Source organism: Alexandromys fortis, unplaced genomic scaffold (assembly GCF_014885135.2).
Source record: "Alexandromys fortis isolate MF-2015 unplaced genomic scaffold, M_Fortis_MF-2015_v1.1 scaffold_51, whole genome shotgun sequence".
Taxonomy (NCBI): domain Eukaryota; kingdom Metazoa; phylum Chordata; class Mammalia; order Rodentia; family Cricetidae; genus Alexandromys; species Alexandromys fortis.
In genome coordinates this window covers 2,415,038-2,441,522 of record NW_026067925.1, presented here as the reverse complement: position 1 = coordinate 2,441,522, position 26,485 = coordinate 2,415,038, and the positions used below count along the sequence as shown (strand labels likewise).

The window sequence follows — 26,485 nt, the reverse complement described above, 5'->3', positions numbered from 1 at the left end:
TTTCCTGCTTTGTGGAAATGTCTGCTGGAAACTATGGGCCTGTAGGCTGAAGATGGATGCCCCAACGGTACAGAGGAACTTTGGGTGACTGTCCAGGCAGCGAGATGTCTCTGTCATTTCTAGAGTTTGAAAGTTGCTTATTTCTTGTTTGCTTAGGTAATATTGTATCTTTCTGGAGTCTTTGATGGAGTTAAGAATAGTTAGCTATAGTTATAGTTTTCCTTAGTTTTGATATAGATTATTGTAATTTTTACTTGATAACTGTTTTGTTATATGTAATTTTGCTCCGTTAAAGTTAAAGCCTTCTTTTTTTGTTTAAACAGAAAAAGGGGAAGTGATGTGGGAGTGTCATATATCAATCTGTTGATTTCATTGGTTAATTAAATAAAGAAACTGCTTGCCCTGATAGGTTAAAACATAGGTGGGAGGAGTAAACAGGAGGAAGAGGATGTGCGGTAAGACTCCTCGGACAGATGCGAGATAGCTCTGCTCTCAGAGACACACGCGATGAAGCTCCAACTCAGGATGGACGTAGGCTAGAATCTTCCCAGTAAGCGCACCTTGGGGTGCTTACACACATTATTAGAAATGGGCTAGTCCAGGTGTGAGAATTAGCCTAGAAGAGGCTAGATAGAAATGGGCCAAGCAGACTTTAAATGAATACAGTTTGTGTGTTGTTATTTTGGGCATGAGCTAGCAGGCAGCCGGGGTGCCTCATATTTCAACAACCACTGGACCCTAAGGCAAACTGTCTGGGCAAAGGACATCTTTCATTTTAATTGATACAAAGACCAATTAGATTATATTTCCAGTCACAGTTTATCCTTTTTAAATCTCTGAGAAACTGACTGACTGCAGCTTTAAACATAACAAACACTTTTCCAAGGCTTCAGCTTCCTTCTCAGTTTTCTTCAAAGGTAAAAATTGGGTCATTGGCCTCATTTCCTGAAGCTAAAGCCAGGTCTACCAAGTAAGAAATAAACTTACCAAGCCGATTTCAAAGTAACTATTTATTATTCCTTTGTTTAAAGAAACTTCAGGAATCATCTACCTATGTCATCCGATAAATAACTGGATTAAAAAAAAAGGTGCAAAGCTTAAAGTTTAACTTATAAGGATTCAAAAACATACTTTATGTATAAAAAAGATGTTTTAAGGTTTATAAGCACAAGTTTACATAATGTTTGAGAACACAAAGGCTTAATTTATGATAAAAATGATTTAAGACACACAAAAATAAAAAAAAATGTTTTAACTCTCTTCCCCTCTCTATGATCTTGTTATATTGAGACTTCTAAATCAATAAAACTCTGATAAGCTATTAATCTAGCTCCGGTAAACACTGAATATTTTCATAGTAATAAGTTCAAGGTTTTAAATTCCTTTTGGTTGTTTTCTAAGTATAGATTTTAAAAATATATTTCAAATTGTGCTAAAATCATCTGCCTAATCTATATTTACCCAATCTTTTAGAAAAAGGAAAAAATGTTAATGCTTTCAACCAAAATCAATTTTAGGTTTCCAAACTTTTACTATGACTCAAGGACATGAGTCTACTGCCTTTTCTACAACATGGGTACAGACTATAAACAATAACAATGTTAACATATATAGAACTGTTGACTCTTTAATAAGAATCTTATAAGCTTTAGGAAATCAACTTGGATCCACCACCTCTCACAGGTCAAAACAGACTCCAGATAAGTACCACCAATTAGCAGTCTATTTCATTACCCACCTATACCTTAGGGGGTGTGACCTCTTCCCCTTCCCCTAGTTTGGTACACCCCTCTCCCATCTGCCAGTACCATGGACCTGGAAATTTCAAAGGTACACCAAAGAGAAAAAATTTCCCCTTAAAGTCCCCCTGGGGGGCAGTAGCCTCCAGCAGCATGGGGCTTGGAAGGGACCAATGGAAACAGCATAAAAGATTTTTTTTTAATCTGGTGATGGAGGGGAAGAAAGACACTCAGGTACTCTTTTGATGGTTTCCTTCAGAGGTTTTCTTTCTTCTTCTTTTTTATTCTGATTTTGTAATCTCTTCTCTCTTTTCTTATCTCCATCCTTTCCAGACCTGTGCTGATGGAGGCTGCCCACCCTTGAAGATAATGAAGTTAAGGAATTGTAAGAGCATACCACCCCTCTGAGATTATGGGGGCCAATTACACACAAACTCCCACATGACTCATCACAGATCTTTCACTGTACAGGAAAAGTGCAATGCAGGATAAGGAACAACAGCATCTGACAAGTTTACCTCTGACTGCTTCCATCCTGAACCGCACAGGAGGGTGAGAAGACTGAGCAATTCACTTTTATTCCTTAGTGATTTCATCTTCACTTCAATGAGTGTACAATTCCTAGAGACTCATACATGTATAAATCTGTTGGGTATGAAAAACTGAACGTTGGGAGTTTGTGCCTGTTAGGAATATTTTCTTAAAGAGAGCTTTCTACTGATGCAAATAATCCCAATTAAGCCGAATCAGACTAGATTAAAAGATATCCAGGTTTAATTAGACACCCGCACTCCTGGGTGGCCCCAAAGGGACCAGGAAGTCATCAACATGACCACTGGAGAGGAAAAGGGAAAGCCATGTGTTTATATTGTGGGGAGCAGTTAAAAATAGCCTATAGGATGGTCTTGACCTTTCCTGGGGAGGGGTCAGGGTTTGATGGGCAACTTTGACCCTCCTTGGGGAGGGGTCAAGGTTCAAGGCACATAGGAGAGGGAGGCTGGAGGCTGGGATATATAGTGCCTACTTAAATTTGGAAGAAAAAGAAAAATAACTTAGTAACAAGAAGCTCTATTTGAGATTTATTGTTTTGTCTTCCTGGAAACTACAGGAAACAAACCGTTTTACTAGCTGGGGAAATCGAAAGCTATGAACACTGCTGGGAGGAGTCCTATTTCATCACAACTCTCCCCAGGGAAACAGCACGAGGTCAGACATCTAGCACTGCTCAAATTAAGAACTCACTTTATAACCAGTTTCCTGGTCTTCCTTGTTATTTTGTAGATACTACATTTTCTCAGCATTTAATGAGATTCCAACACCCTGCTGTGTACTTTTTTGAGAGATTTATCTTCCTACACAAAATAGACAAGCCCTATTTCCTGCTTTGCTGAGGATCTACAATCTGGACATTACTGAGAAACTTCTGGGAGGTAAGTTCTACCCTTGAATATAAGGAGTAACTCTGTGAAACCAACAAGAAGGCAGGAGATCACTGTGGGTTCTTCCAGTGCAGGGTGTGTGTGTGCGGGGGGAGGGGGGGGGAGCAGAGATGGCTCTAGCTGCATTAAGGGCAGGGAAACCGTACAGATGGGTTCTAATCCTTCCTTCAAGAAGATGGCAGACACATTTTTCCACCTCTGGGGCTTGAGGCAAGAAAAGATGCATTTTGGTTATTGTGGGTTGTAAAATAAACTTTCTAAGTTTGAATAAATAGAAAATGGTAAAACGGCTTTAGGTATTTTGACTGGAGAGAGAGTGGAAACTGGTGGCCGTGGCACATGACTGAGGAAAAAATATAAGGGAGTGATATGAAAAATTACCATGAAATAATATTGAGTGGAAAATGCATCTGCACATGGGGCTGTATTATCTAGTAATATCCTAATACTACACAGCACAAATGCCAGCAGATGTGTATAGTAAAAATTTTCTAAGATTAACAAACACAGTGGTTCAAATACATCCTGTTTTAATAGGCATATTTAACATTTTCTTCTTCTCCCCTTTATACAAGGTAGTAAAAACTATAATTAGTCACTGGGAGAAACATCCTGTCATCACGAAAGTTACTCTTTTTGCTTGGTTATATCTTATTCATATTTGTTTCTTGACCATACAATGTGGGGGATAAAGGAGAGTTAAATACAAATATACTTCTATTTCTACTTTTCAAATGTTTTACAAATTTTTGTCTCCTCTTGCATAGTACTTCATGTGTACTTAAACTTCATAATTTAAATGTTGATTAGAGAGCTATATCCATACTAGAATATATTGATAAGTTTATCAGTTATGTTGCTCAAACATTCTAGATACTAAAAGATGTTTTTGTCTTACTCATTTCGTAATTGATACACTGTTGTATTGACCACAAAACTATGGGTACTCCTTTTGATATTTTTCAAATTCACAGATGTGTGCTCTCACAAATATTGAACATATATGATGTAAATATGTGTGTGATATGTATACTTGTGTAAAAATATAATCCATGTTTTACAGAGCTGCGAATGAACAAAATCATAACAAATAGCATGAACAATTATCAATGATTAGTTACATCTATAATTAAAACTATTATAACATCTAGGATGAGAAGGTTTATCATATTTTGGTATTGATAAGAGTTTTTACCTTCAATACTACTAAAGCTCCACCAGTGTACATAAACATGATTTTATTTAGTTTCTAGTTAATTTTGGGTGTTTTTCACTGCTAAGGGATATTTTATTAACAACCTAGGGGTATATTTCTTAAATAACATTTCACAAAAGTTGTCGTTGGACTGGTTAGATCCTTTATTATGGGCTGGTAAACAACAGGTTTCTGTTCTGCTTCTGCTAAGGTCATTTCACTGTAGAATGTCTCTATCTTACATCAACAAGCTGTATGTCCTCTTTCATCTGCCCCTCAACCATGTTGAGGCACTTCCTCTTCCACTGTTTATTTAATCAGGTCTTCATTTTTGTATTTTTCATGAAGGAAGAACTGTATGCTTTTTTTTTCTTACTCAGTTTTTTAGTTCTTTGAGAGAGTCACACAGTGTAATTTGCTCATATTCAACCCCTTCCACATCTCCTTTCAAATACCTATGCCCTTCTCTACCAAAGCAACTTTGTAAGTCATCAACTACAGTCTGTGATCAACTAACCATGGGCTGTGCCTTTATTAAGAATGGTTCTCCCCCTTCCAGCAGCTATCTATTGCCCAAAGCTCATAAGCTGAGACTTTGTGTCCACCACTTCTCACTTCATGCTGGGGTTTCATCTGGCTTAAACTTCTGACACTATTACAACTGCTTTGAGCTCACATCTGTGTGCAGCTGTGTTTGCAAACACTCTGTCCCTGTAGTCATTCACCATCTCTGGGCTCCAAAATTTATTCTTTGCCATCTTTTCCAAGTTTTCCTGAGTATAGTGGTAATGAGGCACATAATTCCTAATTCCAAAAAAAAAAGAACCTTGGCATAGCAACAATAAGATATAGGCAAAACCAAAATTCTGTGCTGTAACTCCAAATTCTGTAGTTCAATGAGTTAGGAGGTTTCCGCACCACAAAACAGTGTCTCAAAATTTCAAAGCAGCAGAGACACCCTACTTTCTTTAACAGAATAGCACAGTTGGACAAGGTTATTTCAGATCTTTGGTCTGAATACAAGTTCAGAACTTTCCATTTTTGAACTTTCCATGTTGTCATTAAATAGGCCCACTACCTATTATCTTTATCCATAAATTAGGCAAAAACACTACAGATTTTTTAACTTGGTCGTCTAAGAAGGAATAGTTTCACTATAGATAAGAGAGCAGCAGCTAATGCCACATTCCTTTCTATTTATTGATAGCTAAATGTGCTTAAACAATCTGACTTAGGAACTAAAAATAAGGAAATGCTTTAATAAGTGCTTAAACCAAAAAGACCTACATCAGAGATCTTCCTCTATTTGGGAAACAGATTCAGTTCTTTGTGGCAATAGAACCTGCAGAATTCTCCTCCTGCTACCTTCACCTTTAGAGGAATAGAGGAAGTATCTGGGTGATTTACACTTTACTCTTAGAAAATACTTTTATTCAAAGAACTGTTTTTCTCAGTGACCCAAGGTAAGTCTGTTGGACCTGAAGGTTAAATGTTGGAACATCCACACATGAAGACATGAAAAAAAAAAAAACAGCCTAGCAGACCTTTGCTTTTCATTGTATATATGGAACCCTTCAATTTCAGTATCTAGGAACACCAAAAGCTAAGAGCAATGGGAGACGTCCTCACTTTTGCAGCCTTCCTTCCCCCAGGGAGAGCACAATGCAAAACACTCAGGGCTGCACAATTTGAAGTACAGTAAAACCAGTGTCATTCTCCCCATTTTTTGAACTACTTCCTGTTCTTGGCAGTTCGGAGATTGCAATATCCCTGTCCAGTACCGAAGAGATTTATTCATTTATCTTTTTACTGAAATGAAACTATCTCTGCTTCCTGCCTTGCAGCCAAACTAGGATCTGGACACTGCTGAAGAAATTTCCCAGAAGGTGAGTCATTCCCCTGCTATGTAGAGTTGAGAACTCTGTGAACCCACAAGGGTAAGGATTGGGGTAGGGTGGGGGCAACAGTGCCGATTCCTTCAGAGGAGATTGGAGGGAGCAGGGATGCTGGGAGATGCTTTAGTGGCTCTGAATGCAGAACAGCTAGGTTCTGATGCTTCACTAGGGAAGATGGCAGACATATTTATTCTACACTTACCCCAACAAAAATGTATTTTGATTAGGACAGATGGTAAAATGAATTTTTTTTTTTTTTTTTTTTTTTTTTTTGGTTTTTCGAGACAGGGTTTCTCTGTGGCTTTGGAGCCTGTCCTGGAACTAGCTCTGTAGACCAGGCTGGTCTCGAACTCACAGAGATCCGCCTGCCTCTGCCTCCTGAATGCTGGGATTAAAGGCGTGCGCCACCATCGCCCGGCGGTAAAATGACTTTTAAGTCTAAGAAAATGAAAAATAAAAAAGAAGGCCTTAATGATCTTGGTTGGAGAGTGAGAAGGAATTTGCTAGCTGTGGTGATCATGTGGGTAAAAGATAGAACAGAGACATGAAAGAAGTACCGTGAAATAGTATTTAGTGAAAACTACATCTGGATCTGTGGCTGCATTCTGTTGTCCTCTGATATCGCATGACACATAAAACAATTGAAATGTATAGTAAAATGATCTTCAGATTCACATGATCATTTAAGTACAAGTGTTCTTAATCGTCCACAGTCACAACATAGTTACCATTTCTTTAGATCAGTGGTATTTCACTCGAGATAGTTTCTGTCATCTTGAAAGTTTTTTGTTTTCTTGGCTTTTAGCTTGTTTTAGTTTTTTTTTTTTATGTTCTGATAGAAAATGTAGGGAGCTGATGATGAGCTGATGAGAGAGTTATTTAGAACTATATCTCTGTAGATTATGTTTAGAATATTTTATATACATTCCATGTACCCTTTAAAGCCCATAATGTGTTCTTGAACAGAATATTTTAGAAGTTGACTTCAGATGTGTATATCTGTAAGCTTATTTCTCTTGGTATATCATTTGGGATTCTCAAGCATACTAAATTTTTGCACATGTTCTTACCTTGTTCATTTAGTAATTGAGATATCTACTGCTGTACCTATCAGAATATTGTGAATTTTCTCAAGTTCACAGATGAGTATGCTATTTACAAATACATAAAGAGGATATTTGTGCTTCTGTGCACTTTTAAAACAAAACATACTCCATATTGCTACTTATTATGGTCCTATGAAGACACACAAAATACTAAGAAATACCATACACTATTATTGGTATATAAATCCATAGTTTAAACTATTAACTCTTTCTAAGGAGAGGTTCTGGTTGTTTTGCCATCTTGACAAAATTATCGAAAATGAGCTACCTGAGTTGAGAAAATTCTCCTTTCAAAATTACCTGGGCATATTTTTCATTATTGTTTGATGTGACTTTGCATATTTTAGAGAGGCTTTGAAATTTGGAAGAAATGTTAGGTGTTTTAAAGAGACTGAACATTTAAAGTGCTTAGATTTTTAGCAGTGAGGCTGAACACATATTAATATCCAGGATTTGATGGACACAGATTGACATTGATTCACATATAAGATTTTGTATAATACTAGAAATTACATTGAGGTTAGGATGATTAGCTCAAATTTATAATCAATAACATTCTAATGAGAAAATAAAAGTTATGTTCTCGTATAAATGGGACCCACAAAAATTACACATAAACTCAGTCATCACATATCTGGTTGTATTTGAAATAGTTGTGTTTTCACAAGTACCAACCTAAATGCAAAGTTTCTCTTTTAATTATCTCTGGATGTGGAGATCAGTGTTGTATGATGTACTATTAAAAGTCAGTTTTAGTCTACTCCTTGAATATGTAGACTATCTATTTTTTAAAATGTTTCATGGCTTACAGAGTATGTCTTTTTCTTAATACTCTTTATCTTCCCTGTCAATTGTGCCTGTGTGTGATTTCATTCATCCTTGGGTTTCTTTGAGCATGTTCAATTTTTGTTCAACATGTTGAAGATGTTCAATTTTTTCAAAAAAAAAAAAGAAAGAAGAAACAGTTAACAGGCCTAGAAATTAATGTCCTATTACATTAAGATCATTATAGGCATGATTCACAAACTGAAACAACATAAATTTGAGTTAGAAAATTGCATTCATTCCATTCTCTGAAGATCATCAAGGAAGTATATAAATATGAAAGAGCTACAAAGCAAGACACTCACTCCATTGGGGAATTTTGGAAATTTCCAGAAAGCAAATTCTTAGTTGATTCTAATTTTTAAATTTTTGTTATTTAAATTTTGTTATTTTCTTACACATTTCTGGTATAGGAGGTCTTTCTGTTTATGTGTTGATTTCATTGGTTAAATAAAGAAATTGCATTGGCCTTTTGATAGGGCAGCAACTTAGGTAGGCAGGGAGACAGAACTGAATGCTGGGAGAAAGAAGGGTAGAAGGCAGATGCCATGGATCTCCTGCCTGGGACAGACTCCAGTTAGAATCTTTCCCAGTAAGCCACAACCTCATGGTGATACACAGATTGGCGGAAATGGGTTAGATCAGGATGTGAGAGTTGGCCAAGAGGCTAGATATAATGGGCCAGGCAGTAATTAAATTAATACAATTTCTGTGTGGTTATTTTGGGGGTTAAGCTAACCAGGCGGCGGGGCACAGCCTGCTGCTCCTTCTACTATACATTTTCCTGATGAGGGTTAAAAGACATACGAATATCATAGTAAGTTTAATTCTACTCCTACTTAGAAGCATACATTAGGAGGTTTGCAAATAGGAACTATGAGTAGTCCATTCACAGATTCTCAGTTTTATTAGTGGTGCCAAGTATGGGTTTCAACTCATAAAGGTCTTAAGTCAAATCACAAAATAGATGATTAATCCCGTAATATTCATGCTACTATTGTACCAGTGAGCATGTCTTGCCAGACTGGCTATTATTATAAATACAAGGGATCACCACTGAGGAAGATAAATGGTTATTTTGCTGCTCTACTATTGTGCATAGTACCTTCCAGAATTAGAAATCTATCAAGTAGAGATGAGGCTTCCAGGTGAGTATCAATCTCATTTCTCTATGGTTGGTGACTCAAACTTATGTCATCTGCAATAGAGTCTTACCATCTGGGGTGAAATCAAGAGCACTGGCAATAGGCTATATGTTGGAGGTCTATGAGAACTGACTGGCCAATAACTTCAAAAGAAGAAATCCGCCGGGCGGTGGTGGCGCACTTGGGAGGTAGAGGCAGGCGGATCTCTGTGAGTTCGAGACCAGCCTGGTTTACAAGAGCTAGTTTCAGGACAGGCTCCAAAACCACAGAGAAACCCTGTCTCGAAAAACCAAAAAAAAAAAAAAAAAAAAAAAGAGGAAATCCATTCCTACTACTGGGCTTTTGTTTAGCTTAGGGCACTTTGTAGAAGCATTGTTAAACCACTATAGAATAATTTCATGTAAATTCTTTATAGGTAGATGATATGTAACTACATGATAGATAGATAGATAGATAGATAGATAGATAGATAGATAGATAGATAGATGATAGAAATGATAAAGTTATGTGTAGTATGCATTTTAGGAAGCTTATTCAGTAGTAGATTTCTATTTCAGTTTTTTGAAATGAAATTATTGTCAGCTACTCTTCTTTCTTTTCCTTTCACTAGCATAGCCTTCCACCAAACATCTCATTTAACTCTTAGGTTTTCAAAATTTATGAAAAGTAGACAGAGAAAGAAATGTGAGAATGGCTTTCTAAACAATGAAGAAGAAATTAGTCATATCATAAAACTTGACAATAGTATATTTTGTAAATTTGAAGCATATGATATCAGAAATTAAAATAAGCAAATCAAAAAGGGCTTATTATTTAAGGACTTATGATATATCTTATAAAGAAGAAATATTTTTAATAAATCAGGAAACTATTAAAGGATTTGGCGTAGATTTAAGCATGACTTGTAGTTAGAAATTTTGTCTATGAGTAAGAATCACTAAGTCAAGCCTGAAAGATAAAAATAAGAGATTATTGACATAATTCCACTCACTAAATTCTAGGACACTACTATGAAAATTATGTAGATGTTTGGGAAATTAACAGTAATATCAGCATGAAGGTACCAAAGAGCACAATCCCAGCCCAGATAGGACAAGATGCTAGTGAGGGCTGTTTGCGAGAACGCCTAGCAGACAAGGCTCAGAGACTCAGAACAGGCCATGCTACTTAAGTCATTGTTCATCCAGGTATATTGTAGAAAGATGCAGTCCATTTTTATATAGGCCACTTTAGAATGGGAAAAATCAGAACCCAAAGGCAGATATCCAGCAAAGGGCTTCACCACCAAATGGGAATGGGAAACGGACCCAGGATTTTAGCACTTGCAGCCCAGACTCTAAGCACTGCAGCAAATACACATCTATCACTTTTCTTCCCCTACAACTGCCACTGTCCCAAGTCACCTAACATGGCTAATGGGGAAGAATTTCCTAGACTTGTTTGTTAATTCTGAAGTTCTACGTCAATTTCACACAGTGGCATGCTTATCTCTCTCATGAAATTATGGAGAATATTATCAAGTGGGGTCATGGGATCATACACTCACACGGGAATATCCTGTTTGGAGAATTGTCTGTGTATGTGTGTAATGCTGTATCTATTTTCATCTTTTAGGCTTCTCCATCATTTTAGAGATAATGAATGACTATAAGAAAATTGTTCTTCTAAAAGGATTAGAGGGTATGGATAATTACCATTTTAGGATAATTAAGTCCTTACTAAAAAGAGACCTACACCTGTCTGAAAATATGCAAAATGATTATGACAGAATTAAGATTGCTGACAAGATGGAGGAGACATTCCCAAAAGATGCTGGACTCAACAAACTGATAGAAATTTGTCAAGAAATTAAAGATCTTAAAGATATTGTTGAAAATCTTAAAGAAGAGAAGGCAAAAGGTAACAGAGGAATACCCTGGTCATTCATCTTTTCTCCACCCTCCCCAAACTTTCTATCTCCCTGTAGTAAACAGAGCTGATAGGTTGCTTTCCCACTGTGTTTCTTACAAGCTATAGGGGTTGAAGCAATTCAGATGTCAACAAGTTTATTTCAAAAAATCATTTCCTATAAAGGAACTTGATGTATTTCAGGGTAGACATCATTTGCATTGGAGGTTAAAAAAATAAAAATCTGTTGTTGAGATAGATCAGAACATCCAAAATGGTAGAAAAACTAGGAACTAAAAAAGTGAGAGTTGAAAAAAATCATTTAAAGCATATAGAGTAATAGAGTATTTATATATAAATAACAATGTTACACATTTGTTAATATCTTTTCTGGTAACAAATACAATACAATATTTAAGTAGCGATCTATATCATAGACATATGAAGAAGAAGTTTCTATTCATAAAGTGACTGAATTTAATACATATTAGTTATACTGGTGCAGAACTCTGACCCAGAATTCAACATAAGGAAGCCCTGATAGCGCAGTATCTCATTTTACAAGTCTGTGCCAGATTTCCTTTCATTGGTTTCTATGATTTGGGTGTGTTATACCCGAACATGACAAGTCAGTATGATAAAAACTGGATTTTTTTATTTTTCCATTCAAAAATTTACACTTCCTCCCAACCTCCTATTCCCCTCCTGCTCCCCCACTCACCCTCCTCCTTCCCCTAAAAACTGGATTTTTAAGAGAACAGTAAGAAAATAGAAGCGAGAAAAGCTTGGCTGATATATATGGGTTTAAAACAGGAATTTTCTCATTTCATAGGGAACAAGTAAGGAAAATATCAAGTAATGTAAGATGGTGACTAAGGCTATGTCTCTACAGTAAGCTAGTGAAATAAACATTGATACAAATGCAATGGAGAAGAAATAGCAGGAGAACTAGATGTTTCCTTGATCCTCTGTTTTGATTTATGGGGGCTATTTTTTTTTCATTCGTTTGTTGTGATGAAAATTATACCCATCCCAGTAAAAGGAAAAAAACCCATGGGCAAAAAGAGGCAAAAAGCAGATTCAGCTGTACCTACATCAACTACAAGCAACACCTTAGCATCTGATGGAGGGGAGACATCCACAGCTCAGGTGAGCCTGGGGAACAACAGTGGGCTGGCAGCGTACAAAGGTAGTGCCTCTTGCCCCTACTCTGTCCATCAAGTACTTACTGCTTTACTAGTTTATCTTCAAGCTTTATCAAAACTTACGATAAGTGAGCATGTGGCATTAATATGTGTTCACTCCTACTAGAGATGCTGTAAACGTGAAAATCAGGTAGAACAATGTCTGTTCCATGTGTACTCAAAACCTAGTTTTCACATTCAAAATCAGTTTTGTCCTACCATACAATTAAAGATAGAAAAATGTATATATAACATTCTTCTACCTTTATTTAATCAAGCCTGTCATCCACACATTTTGTCATATTTATGATCATATTTTGCCTGTCCAGAGGGTGAGTATTACACCTTCAAGTCCCCAAAACATTCAGGCATAATTAAATTAGTAGTAGATTGAGTAACTAGATTAGTAGATTTCTACTTCCTAATAATGAAGACATACTCTGCTCACTTGATACTGAGATTCATTAACAGGCCAATGGATACACTTTCAGAAAAGAAAAAGTATGAATGAAGAGAAGCTTGAAGTGAAAAAGACCAAAAAGTCTAAGGGGTCAGATTGCCCTGACTCTCCTGGAGAAGCCACAGTCAGATGCCAGACCCCAGGACCCCAGATCTCATCTGCGACTTCGTCAAACCCTTCTTTGGCTAAGGTACAAGGTTTCTGCCTCCCTTTCATTTCTTCAATCCAAATATCAGAATCAGATCTTCAAGTTTCTGATCATTTCCCCCCTTATCACTAAGATTTAATTAATCGGACACATATAGAGGTTGGATATGATAGATGCAGATTTCATCCAAACTCAGAAACAACACATAAGTAAAGGTGATACAAATAGAATTTTCTGTACCATAATATTTTGTTGTCCTGGGGACACTTAATGAAACTGGGGGCAATGAGGAGTTTCCATGACTTGTCTTCATCCCAGGCAAGAAGAGAGAGGTGAAAATTCCAGGACATACAATGGTCACTAGCAATGGACTGCATATCTTCTCTCTCACACTGTCCCATATCTCTTCATTTTAAATGACTGACTTGTAATAAATTCTCTTTAACACGAATCAAGGGTACCTCTTTCTTCTGAATTTTTGGCTTTCTATATATTCATTCCAGCTCAAAATCCTGTAAGTGTCCAAAGACACCCATGCTCTGAATTTTAATGTTGGTATCTTGCTCTGTCCTTAATATTTCTTTCCAGAATCCCTAGCCACACTAAGTTAAAAACTGATAGTGTTAACCTGAATAAAATATTTTTGCTTTTTTTGCCTTATTACCAGTTATGGCACATAACTAATACTTATTTTCCAACTTTACTGTGCATTGTAAGATTATGGCTGCCCTATTTTTCTACAGATACTTTCAGATCTGAGATTTTCAGAAACTTAGAAGTAAAAAGCTGCGGCACACGATGGCTGTCTGTGCTCTATGCGCCCGTCGCCATACAGTTTGCGAGCCGGGCAAGGGACTGGAGATTGAAACACACAAAGAATCACAGACAGAGAGACACAGGTCATCCTTGATGCAGGAATGCCCCAAGAATGCCCCCTTTATTGTGTGCAGGGTCAGCTCATATAGAGACAGCCGTGCCCGAGCCAAACGCACCAAAAACCATTCCCCTGCCATCAGGAACTCCTGAGGGTCTCATGCTCAGAGCAGCTGTAGGCACTCAGATCAGGGGAAAACAAGTTGTTTACCAGAAATTCAGAATCGGAAGTTCACTGTTCCCAGCACAGCCAAGAAGCGTAAATGAGAGCTGTGCAGTCCAGTTAAGGCTCTAATAGGTGTCTGGTGAGATTTAGAGGTCACAGAACAATGTAATTATATAGGTGAACTTAGGTAATCAACCAGTTTTTGCTTGGATCTAAGTGCATTCTATGAGATGGAATCCATATCTGAAACAGCTATAGCAACCAAGAATCTTAGTCTAGATAGATTATAGATCTGGGAAAAAAAAAACCTACTACTCTTATTCTGCTTAAGGAACATAGCAATAACACGACTCATAATGACAAGCTGTTATCTCTATAGATCAGTGCTTCATTCAGGTCTCATTAGAGAAGCTTCTTCTTTCCGTAGAAGATAATTTATCACAGAGGCCCACAATGGCCAAAGTGCAGACAGTGAGAGACTTCACAGTATCCATCCCTCAACAGAGTGTCTGCATCAAATCCCTCTCCTCAAGATTCAGAGATCTATGTTGAAGAAGAGGAGGAACAATTGTAAGAGCAAGAGATGGTACACGACTTCGAGAAAACAGTCTCTTTTGGACAAACATGACCGATGTACAAATGGGCTCTGAGACAGTGGTGGCACACATTAAAAAAAAAAAAAAACACAGGTTCAAGCTACCTGGAATCCCAGAACAGAGAGGAAAAAATAGACACAAAGCCCCACCCCCATAAGAAGCTATTTTTAGTCGATACCCACTACCAAAAGGATAATCAGTTTTCTCCAATGGAGACTATCAACCATAGTCTAGATTAGGTCCCACAGCTGGGAGTGTTTGGCCAACAAAAAAAAGAATTCCATATTTATGTATAGGGTTTTTTTTGTTTTATTTGGAATTTTTCAGTTTTGTTTGCTTTTATTTTTTTGAGAGTGAGAGAAAGAACACTAATGATTTCGGAGGGTGGAGGATCTGAGAGGAGCTGAAGGAGTGAAATCATGATAAATATATATTGTATAAAAAATTTTAAATAAAAACAATAGAAAAATAAAAATTTGGGGAGAAAAACATAGAGTGGGGATAATTAAAGAATATTTGGAAATTTGGGACGCTCCCTTTCCTCTCTCTATCTCTCCTTCCGTATGCCCCTCCTTTTTTTCTCACTTGAAGAAATATATTCAGCTGGTTAAGCAAAAACAAAGCAATTTTTACTCACCCCAAACCTTGCCATTTAGATAATTTAAAGGATTTTCTTAGTATTTTTCAGATATTTTTTAATTATGTAGAAAATTTATTAGTCTAGCATCTTACAATAGTTATTACTTTATTACTTGTTTTTTTTTTCAATTCAACATAACAGGATTATCTCTCCAAGTTCTTAAATTAACATGCATATAATTCAATGGCTAGATCAGTATTTGTGCTTCTTTTTTAAATAGTTAATTACAGACTTATTATCTACTACCACAACTTCAGCTCCACTTTTAATCTATACACTGGAAATTGTGTGCATTGCGAATTATTTGGTGGTTTTTATAACAGCCCACTAATTTATTTTATACATATCCTAAAACTTTCTTGTTTATTTTAATCTAGTCATTGCTTCTTGCTTACTTATATACACATCACTACCACTAACTATATTGCTCTTTATTTTTATGTTATACCAATTGGTTATACTGATGGAAAAATCAGATCCAAGTAAACACTAATCACTAATAGGTAATAACTGTGTGTGATATGATGCTTGGATTATTTGCATTTCCTTGGGTCTGTAAAGGCAACTCTAGCTCCTTATATGCAGAGGTCCAAGCTTATAGCTTTTCATTGCTTTGCATATTCTGTCTTACAGTTAGGCAATCTTCTCTTCATTGAAATACTCTGTATTAGTCTGTGATCTCAGAACACTGTGCAGATAAGAGATTTGATGCCTATCAATTTCCCTGTATTACAAACCCCTGATATTGAGAAAAAAAACTCTAAACATTAAGGACATGACTCTAACCAAAGTACCTCTACCTGAACCTATTTAAAAGAGGTGGCTGTGAGCCAGCTCACGTTGTTTTTGATTATTAAATAAGAGTCAGTAGCTACCTTCAAAGGAGACATACTTTGATTTATACCCACATAATAACCTAAGAAACTTCAATTGTATGTTTTATATTTACTATTCTCTAATCCAACAATATTTAATTTCCCCATTTTATATTCTTCTGTCATAAGAGAAAAGGATATATTTGAATTAATGATAATTTCACTTAAGTACTTCAGACAATTGCTCTCAACAGCTTGTGCTGTGTTCATGCTGAACATCTTGTCCATGTTACAAAGATTCCTCTGCTTTTCAGGGAAGCTTGTTGCTTTAACTCATTAGTCTTTTGTCTAATGAAAGAATTTCTTTTTACCTTATCTATAGTCCTTATCTTAGGACCAATATGGAGTTTGAGATTTAGTTTATATGAAGGTTAATTTTTATTTGTTGCTAAACTTACAAGTTTATATCCCTGTGTTTCTTTAACTCAGAACCAAAAGACACAGACCCCAAGCCAGAGTGCTACCAGAGGAGCTGTTGGCCAAAATGATGCCATGACCGTGATGGTGCTCAATGCATCAGAGCCATTTGAATATGAGTCAAGAGAACCTGGAGGAAATATGATGTTTCATGCTACAGTGGCCAGTATGAACGAGTATTTCCATGTGAAAGTTTTCAACATCAACCTGAAAGAGAAATTCACAAAAGGGAATGTCATCATAATCTCCAATTATGTCAAGTTCAGAGGAATCATAGAGATAAAGGCAGACTCCTTTATCTCTGAACCCAACGAAAAGATTGAAGTTCCCAAGAAGCTAATCAGTAAAGCAAATGAAACTCCCATGATTTCTGATATTCGCAAGAGTGTAGGTGGAGCACTGTTTTATGGGTTGTTTACATTACACAAGGTAATATTTAAAAACTTATTTTTGTTTTTTTTTAAACTGGAATCAAATATGATAACTTTCCAGTCACAGCTTAGTGACAATATTTGTAGCACAGTATTCTAGATTAGGGACAGAAGATGAAATCATCCCAATATTAGAGAATAAGAGTGGGTGCCCTTTTCCTACCCCCTAAGATGTCTCTGAAAGAGCTCCAGAAAATGACCTACCAAGGAATTTATTTTGCTAGTTAAAAATTAATAAGAAGGAATGGTGCAGGCCACAGGTCAGGGTCATGCCAACAATCTCAATTTTTTTAGATATACTGTAACTATACAACGCTTGTTATTTTCTATGCATTCTGTTTCTACAGATTCTTTGAAAAGGGGTGAATATTGATTGTGACATGTATTTGAAATAATAAATGGATGAGTGACATCCTCACAAATCCAAAACCATTCAATAGAATAAATTTACTCTCTCTGAAGCTAGACGGTTTAATCATTTAATGTTGACTCATACCTTATTCAGTTACCTAATTACTTCTGAAGACCTTAGCAACAAAGAACGATTGTATGAAATTACCTTTAGGGAGTAAGTAAATTTAGTTTTTTCCTTCACAAATGAAAATATATACAGATATCTTATTGATGCATTAATCCCCAAATTCTGAGTATTAAGATTCAGTTATTTTTAAAGATTTATTTATTATGTATACAGCATTCTGCTTGCATATATGCCTGCACACCAGAAGAGGGCACCAGATCTCATCATAGATGGTTGTGAGCCACCATGTGGTTGCTGGGAATTGAACTCAGGACCTCTGGAAGAGCAGCCAGTTCTCTTAACCTCTGAGCCATCTCTCCAGCCCCAAGATTCAGTTTTTTAAAAAATGACAACCTCGGTGTACTAAAACATTTTATAAACTTGACAATTTAAGACTCTTTAGTTCATCTTCTGTTAAAAGCTTCTTTATTTTAAAGCCGTTACTTTATAGCACACTTCTTAGTGACAATGCTTATGAACACAATACAGTGAATTATGAAAGCCAATATAGTATGATTTGGGGACCTTGACTTTCTTGGGCATGATACTGGAAAAAGCTAAGTAAATGAATAGAGTCCAAATGAGTGAACTACTGGAATCTTACCTGTTCTGGAAATTCCCTATAATCCATTGAATGAATGAATAGTAGAAGAAAATGCCCGTTCATCCTTTTATAAGAGGATACAGAGATGAGAGCCCGAAGTTTTGATTTCTGAGATTGATCAAGTTGATTTTTGGAGAATCCAGACTGTTGAGGAATAGAGAGTAGTAGGAAGCAGGAAGAACATTTATAATCGTAACACTTCCAGGCAGAAATCCTCTAGATAAAGAAAGCAAATCATTTCAGTAATAAAAGAGAATTCTTTGGGAAAACATCACTGAAGATGCTTATATGCTTATATCTGAAACAGGTTTCATATTTTCCTGTGATTTTTGAAATGGAAAAAAAATACTTTTTACGTGTATAACAAAATGAGAAAACTTTCAGAAAAAAATGTTAATTTTACTTTTGCAGAAAAAGGTGAACCCAATGAGCACAATCTATGAAATAAAGGACAATACAGGAAATATAGAAGTTGTAGGGAAGGGGAAATGCTATAACATCAGCTGTGAGGAAGGAGACAAACTGCGACTCTTCTGCTTTCAACTGAAAACAATTGACAAGCAACAGAAGCTGGTGTCTGGCGATCACAGTTTCATTAAGGTATGAAGTAGACAGGGAACAGATTTACCAAAGCTGAAATTCATGTTTTCTTTAGTCCAAATATGAACTTTTCAGTGTGGAGCACAGATAATTCTGTCTCTGGAAGGGAGAATTGAAATAATGCCCTCATACTCATTTCTATGGGGAAAATTTTCAAGAATTTATATTGAAGCAATAATCCAAAGACTATATTATACAAGATGTATGAGGAAGTTAAAATGCCATGCAAATACATTTGAATAGTGATCAAGAGCAAGAGTTTTGAATAAGTCAGATGTGATTTGAATGGCAGCTTCAACAATTAGGATGTGGCTGGTTCTGGGGAAAGTTTAACTCTTAATCTGTACTTTAAGGGAAGAAATGCCTATATATTTGTGAGTTCACACAGTGTTTAGCACATTTTAAGAAGTGAGTAGATACTATTTTCTTAATTGGGTAAATACACTAGAGAGAGAGAGGTCTAGGAAATAGAAAGGTTATGAAAATATACCAAAGAGTGAATCATCAGTATTAATTCCACTACACATGGAAATATTCAGCTTACTTAGATAAAGTCATGTTTAGAAGGAGGAGCCTTCTCTTCAAGGACCATATAGTTGGAAAGAGGTGGCTCAAAATAAGCCAACATGATGAAGAAGATGAAGCAGAGATCAACAGCCTTTGAGAAGGCAGAAAGGCCATTGAGTGCAATAGACAAGGATGGTTGACTGGAGAAATATAAACAATGCTTCAGTTCAAGAGTTAGAATCTAATAGTATCTCTCATTGTCTCTTTCAAGGTCACCAAGCCTGGAAAAAAGAAAATATCTGCTCTCTTTCCTAACCCAAAAGATGGAGAAGCAAGTGGCTACCCTCAAAATGAATTCAGTGCTTTTAACCGTGGAGCTTTTAAAATAGAGACACCAAGCGACTGGAAATAAGCGACAGCTTCAGTCGTAAATCCAAGCATTTAAACATTTTGTTACTTGGTTTGTGATTATGTATTTTCATTTGTAAAACTCCTTACTCTGTTTTTTTATGAAAATAACACTTGAATTTAATTTTTCTACTGTAGAAGTAATAAAAATTTCTTTTGAAAAGGATACCATCATTCAGTCAAAGTAGCCAACTACAATATGGGGAAAGATTTTTACTGACTGCACTTCTGAGAGAGGGCTAATATCCAAAATATATAAAGTACTCAAAAATCTAGATAATCCAGAAAACAACCCAATTTAAAATTGGACTAAAGATCTAAGCAGAGAATTCTCGAAAGAGAAAGCTTAAATAGCTGAGAAACACTTAAATGTTCAGCATCCTTAGTCTTCAGGGAATGCAAATCAAAACTATTTTGAGAATTCATCATTTTTTCTTAATTTGTATTTCTTTATAAATAATACCATTCAAAATTTCCACTTCCTCCCCTCATCCCATTTCCTATACTCATCCATCCACTTTTGTTCCTACACTCTGCTAGCCTCTAAGAAGCATGTAGGCACTTGTGCTCACAGACAAGCACAGGGAATCTGGGAATGTCAAACCTGCAGTGTTGTCTCTTCTAAGGAAGAGATGTGTAACTTGTTTTCTGCCCAGAAGCCTAGGAACGGATATGGTTAATAGCCTGGCAACACAGTGCACCCAGATTCTTACGTTTATTTATAGCACTACTAATCCTCCCTGAAATTTTTATGATGAGCATTGTCTACCTCAAGCCTGCTTCCTTAGTAAATCTACAGAACCTATCTTTATGGAAAATGTCACTTGAACTTGATCAGAGATTCAATACAGTCATGTCTTAAGCTTTTGTTGTGCATACACAATTAAGTTAATTATCACTAGGAAATTTTCTCCCAATTGTGCTCTGCTTAATATGCTTGAAACAAACTACCTGATGTCAGGCCCTAAATTTGAAACAACACAGGTTACTGAGTCTTATTGAACCCAACCTACTTCTTGCCTCTCCTGGATCAACACTCTACTGACCATGGTGTTTGCAGCAATCCCTCATACCAGCCTGATCTTCTACAATGACCCCTGTCATGTGGGAAGATGGTCTGCGTTACAGATGTTCTATTGAGGGCTGAGCATTGCATTGCACACTCTCTTCTTCTCTCTACCTTGCCCAGTTGTTGTTCATGTTAATTGCTGGAGTCATGATAAGTCATTAGTAGTCACTTTACTACTATGTCACTTTGGCAGGGTAATAAAGTCAGATCTCTTCTCTGGTGTGTGACCCATGTAGCCCAGATTCTTGTACCTGATATCAGTACTATGTGTGGATTTTATCTTGTGGCAAGAGCTTTAAATCCAAGAAGAAAGCATTGGTCACTTCAGAGATATTCATGCCACTATTGTACTTCTGAGAATACATTGCAAAGCTTGTCATGACTGATGCTTTCAGGGTTTATAACTAAATAATACTGATGTTTACTCTTCTCCTCTCATGGCATACATACATATCAGTTTCTATCACTGTGAAAGCTAACAAGAAAAGAGGAAGCTTCCATGTGAATACCAACTTGATTAATCTCTGTTTGATGACCCATTCATGCCATGTCTTAGCAAGAAGGAATTAAAAAAATCATTAAAAAAAAAACTGACCAACAAACCATATAATCCTAAACATATACTCACAGAACAGAGAGACACTCAGTCTAATAAAATAAATACTAGTAGTTTTGTAACAAATTTTCAAAGCCATTGCAGGGAAACAATATTTTATTAAAATAAAATATAACTTATATAAATGAGAAAATATGTGAAGTTTTGAATTCTATTAATAATATGAATAGGATGACCTTTTTCTTTTCTTAAAAAAAAGATTTATTTATTTATTTATTTATTTATTTATGTATTTATTATGCATACAATGCTCTGTTAAGATGTACACTTTAGAAAAGGGCACCAGATATCATTATTAATGGTTGTGAGCCACCATGTGGTTGCTGGGAATTGAACTCAAGACCTTTGGAAGAACAGCCAGTGCTCTTAACTTCTGAGCCATCTCTCCAGCCCAGGATGACTTTTCTCACAAAAAAAAAAAAAAATCAATGCCATACAAAACCTTAGAGATGACAGTGAAGTCCCCAGTGTGTTGCAAGCTGTGACGGGTGAAAAGCTGTGATGGGATGGGGAGGAAGCCCCTGGGACCTTCAATTCCTAACACTCTACTCGCTGTGATCCTGAAACTTGTCCAAAAATAATGGAAAAATAAAAATTTCTAAGAGGAAGCTCTAACACTTTTTTAGGGGAATTATTGTATGAGTCACAAGCTGATATAAAGAGCTCAGAGCAAATATTCCTAAAGAAAATTGGAAGATTACAAAGGAAGTGCCAATTGTACAAGTTATTAAGACTAGTATAAATAAATAACTACTATGAATATGAAGGAATCAGGTTAGCAGAGCAGAGAAAATCAACAGGTATGTAGTAAAGAATTTGAACATTATCATCACAAGGAAAGAATTGCTAACTGAGAAAGAGTAGGAGTGATTACTCAGACTGAAAACAAGCTGAATCATGTTCATTCTTACCACGTGTTCTTTTTCGTTTGTCTGTTTTTTTGAAATAGGGTCTCACTGTGTAACTCTGTCTGCCCTAAAACTCACAGAGATCCTTCTGTCTTTACCACCGGAATAGCTGCATGGATACAGATAGATAGTACCGGATCTTTGTCTTACATCAGACCAAAATGCATCTTAAGAGAAATTATTAAAGTTAGATAGGTATTTTAGTTTTTTTTTCCACTTTATACTTTTAAATACTGCTGTGGTCTGCAGGAATCATGCAGTGAGATTGCAGCTGATGAGGCAGAAGGCTGACCCACTAGAAAGAACACATTCTGATGGAGATAAACCTAGTTTGCAAGGCAAGGTGCTGGTCCCACCACCTTTTGCATATCCATTTATTCTCACAGTGGATGTCCTGTGAAGCCATAAGCACTCTCCTTTGGCACAAGTTTCAGCAGAGTATGGACAAGTGGGCACAACTCTTTCTCATGACTGGTATATTGGGTCATCCCCCTTCACACATTCTGTGGGATTTCCAGTGGGAAATGTAGTCACACAGTGAATAACCTTGGTTACCACAGTCGAATCTCTGCTTCGTTCCCTGAGATACCTTAGAAGCCTGTTCCCTGCAACTATCTTCCATTTGGCAGGACATACAGTCAGGAAAGGAGTCTTTTGGATAGATCACATTTGGAACCTTCAAACGTAAAGGAACGTCCAGACTCAGAGAGACCATTCTTGTTGCAATCACACGAGGTTTATTGACAGGACAGGAGCCAGTGCACTGGGGCTGAAACTCATTTCCCACGCAGGGGTAGAGTTCGACACCCCTGAGAAGGGGTATTTAAGGGAAGAAACCATAACCCAATAACCCAAAGGGAGTAGGAAGGGCATCATTGGAAAATTCCAAAAATACCAGTCATCATTAGAAAATTCCAAAAATACCGGTGATAATCACAAGAGGGTAACTCCCTGTTTCTCAAGATTATTCTCAAGATTATAATCTAAATTTATGGTCAGCTAGTTACTGGAAAGGTGTCACTGAACCAGCTAACCTAGAGTTTTGGTTCTTCTCTCGCAGCTAGATATTTTTTTTGGACCTACTCTTTCTGCTAGGGGCGGGGGGTCTGAATTTATCTGTGTCTTTCAGCAGGTGGGCAGGTGTGGAGGCCCAAAATTATGGGCCTATTTTCAAGTTGATCAAATGTCAAAGTTGGAACTTACTTCTAGTTCCTTCAAGGTCATGAGAGGGAGACAGAAAAGAAAGAGAGTCAGGCTGTAAGCAGGAAGGAAAATCTGCCTGCCTCATCATCGGGAAGGGGGAGTGGGCGTGACTTGTCTCTTAAAAAAACAGAACAGATCAGTACAGTATGGAGTTTTGAAAACTCAATTCCCTCTGCCAATTAAATACTTTCTTCTACAAGACCATATCTACTCCAGCAAGACCGCACCCTTTTTCACTAACTGGAGACTGGGCATTCAATGGGTCTATGGGGGACATTCTTATTCAACCATCACAGACATATTGAACAAAGACATTTTGCCCATTCTATAGACTGTCTCCTCACTGTAATGGTTGTGTCTTTGCTATACACAGGATGTTTGATTTGTTTGTTTTTTTGAGCCAGGGTTTCTCTGTGTAAAAGTCCTAGCTGTCCTGGAACTCACTTTTTAGTACATGTCGGCCTTGAGCTCACTGAGATTCACCTGCCTCTACCTCTCAAGTGCTGCAATTAAAAGTATGCATCACCACCACCCAGCCAGAAGCTTTTAAATTTTGTGACGTTTTATTTATCAGTTGTTGTTCTTAGTATTTATAAAATAAGAGTCCTGTTCATAAAATACTTTCTTGTGACAATGAGTCCAAGTATATTTTCTATATTCTCCTTAACAAGATTTGGGTTACAGGATCATATGTTGAATTCCTTGATCCATTTGGGGTTGATTTTTGTGCAAGGTGAGAGATAATGACATAGTTTCAATTTTCTATGTGTAGTTATCTAACCAGCACATTTTGTTGAAGATGCTGTCTTTTCCCCAATTTTTATTGTTGGTCTCTTTATCAAAAATTAAGTGTATGTAGGAATGTGAGCCTTTGTGTAGGTTCTTAATTTTATTCTATTGAACAATGTGTCTGTTTTTATGCCAGTATCATAATGTTTTTATTCTCTGTTGAGAAATAAGAAAAATGAAGGAGATAAAGTGGTTAAATGGAAAAGGAAGAGAGCAAAAAAAATACTCCCTAAGAAACCACCAGTCACACCAGCCAGAAAAGTAGGCAGATAATCTTCAAATCTTCAGACCTTCACTCTCCCTCCTCTCCTCCAACTCCAATCCCCCAGTCTCCAATCCCCCTAGTTCTGTAGCAGATCACCTGTTGTGATCTCCCCTTCCTCCCTGTACATGTCCAGAGGATCAAGCAAATCTTCTCCCATAGCCTTTCTTACCCAGTCCATTTATCTTGGCTAGTTTTATGTCACCTTGACACAAGCTAGAGTCTTCTGAAAGGAGGAATCCTAAATTGAGAGAATGCCTCCCTAAGATGCAGCTGTAGAGCATTTTATTAATTAGTGGTTGATGGGAGAGGACCTGACCCATGGTAGGTGGTACCATCCCTGGACTTGTGGTTCTGGGTTCAATAATAAAACAGGATGAACAAATCATGAGAAGAAAGCCAGTCATCAGCACTCCTCCAAGGCCTCTACATCAGTTCCAACTTCCAGTTCCCTGCCTTGTTTGAGTTCTTGTTCTGATTTCCTTCAATGATGAATAGTGATCAGGAAGTGTAAGCCAAATAAACTCTTTTCTCCCCAAGTTACTTTGTTCATGGTGTTTTATCTTAGCAATAGTAACCTTAACTAAGTCACCGTCCCTTTGTCTAAACCACAAAGTCCTGCAGACATTCTTTGGAAACCATTCTGAAGGCGTAAGTCACAAACAATGCCACACCAGTTTGGAATTATGATTAATAGGGTGGTATTTATTTAAAGAGGAAAAAACTTACAGATCACTCTCCCAGACAACAGCCCTCTGTGCAACCAGGAAGGGAGTCTAGTTGCCTGCAGAGAAGGAAGTGAAGAGAGAGCGGAGGGAAGTAGCCCCTTTTTTAAAGGGAGATAGGCCATGCCCCAATGGGCTGGTATCTCAGCAGCTATTGGTTGGAGGAGTGGAAGGACCTCCCGCAACACCATTCAGCCACTTCAGCCAAAAAAGCAGATAAACCAGAGAAGCAGGTAGGCAATCTTCAAATGTTTAATCCCCATCCTTTCCTCTGAATCCATTCCCTAAGTCTTATTTCCAGCTCTGCAGCAGACTACCAGCTCTGGCCCTCCTCTTTTTCTGCCTCCATTCCCAGAGGACTAAGCAGATTCTGGTGAAATACCCACCTGAACACCTTTCTTTCATCCCTCCCTTTGAATCCCTCAGCCCATCTCCAACCATAAGTGTCAGCTCCCAATACCAGGAAGTGTATTGTAACTGGAACTTTAGTGGCCACACCTGGGAGGATTTCAGCAGCATTCCCCCCTAGCAGAAATACTCAGCTACCACACTCTTCTAAGAACCAGAGAGGGTTCAGGAAGCAAAGAAAGGAGCATCACCCAACAAAGTCAAAAACACCTACCAATAGGGAGAATTACAGCCATCCCAAACCCAGATGCTTAGACACTAGCATAAAAACACAATCAATAACAGCCTGGACAATGTGTCTCCACTAAAGCTCAGCAAACCTACTATAGTAGGCCCAGAAAATGCAATATCATTGAAGTGCCAGATAAGAGGTTCAAAAGAACCTTTATGAATATGATAGAGGTCCTTACGAGGATATGAACAAAAATCTATTAAGGAAATCTATGTAAAGAAAAATACTACACTGAATTGAAGGGAATAATTCAAAACTTGAAAGTGAAAATTGAATTAATAAAGAAACCCCAAACTCTGAAAACACTGGAAGTGAAAAGTTTAGAAAATAGAACAAAAACCTCAGAAACAAGCATCACCAACCAAATATAAGAAATGGAAGAGACATTGGGAGCTCAGTCCAGTGCTCCAGTGTGGGTCTCTGTCTCTATCTCCATCCATCTCCAGATGAAGGTTCTATGGTGATATGCAAGATATTAATCAGTATGGCTATAGGATAGGGTCATTTCAGGTTCTCTCTCCTCAGCTGCCCCAGGAACTAACTGGGGACATCGCCCTGGGCACCTGGGAGCACCAAATCTCTTGCCAACCCTAAGATGGCTCCCTTAATTAAG

General features: G+C 37.2%; 2 protein-coding genes across 2 annotated transcripts in view; both read left to right on the top strand.

Annotated features, from left to right (window-relative positions):
- Positions 1 to 2,795: 2,795 nt before the first annotated feature.
- LOC126502038 (gamma-interferon-inducible protein 16-like) overlaps positions 2,796 to 26,485 on the top strand; it is an 82,484-nt gene continuing 58,794 nt past the window's right edge. The window contains exon 1 of the mRNA XM_050142796.1: positions 2,796 to 3,169. The gene's annotated coding sequence lies outside the window, so the exon portion shown is untranslated. The remainder of the gene's footprint in view (positions 3,170 to 26,485) is intronic.
- LOC126502039 (interferon-activable protein 205-A) lies at positions 9,335 to 19,664 on the top strand. Its single transcript, XM_050142797.1, has 7 exons — positions 9,335 to 9,347; positions 10,959 to 11,243; positions 12,268 to 12,380; positions 12,907 to 13,065; positions 16,603 to 17,019; positions 18,557 to 18,745; positions 19,524 to 19,664. The coding sequence occupies exons 1-7, from the start codon at positions 9,335 to 9,337 to the stop codon at positions 19,662 to 19,664; spliced, it is 1,317 nt and encodes a 438-aa protein (XP_049998754.1).

Coding starts and splice junctions, on each gene's coding strand:
- LOC126502039 (XM_050142797.1), top strand. Junction 12,381..12,906: donor GGGAGACATCCACAGCTCAG/GTGAGCCTGGGG, acceptor ATACACTTTCAG/AAAAGAAAAAGTATGAATGA. Junction 18,746..19,523: donor GCGATCACAGTTTCATTAAG/GTATGAAGTAGA, acceptor GTCTCTTTCAAG/GTCACCAAGCCTGGAAAAAA.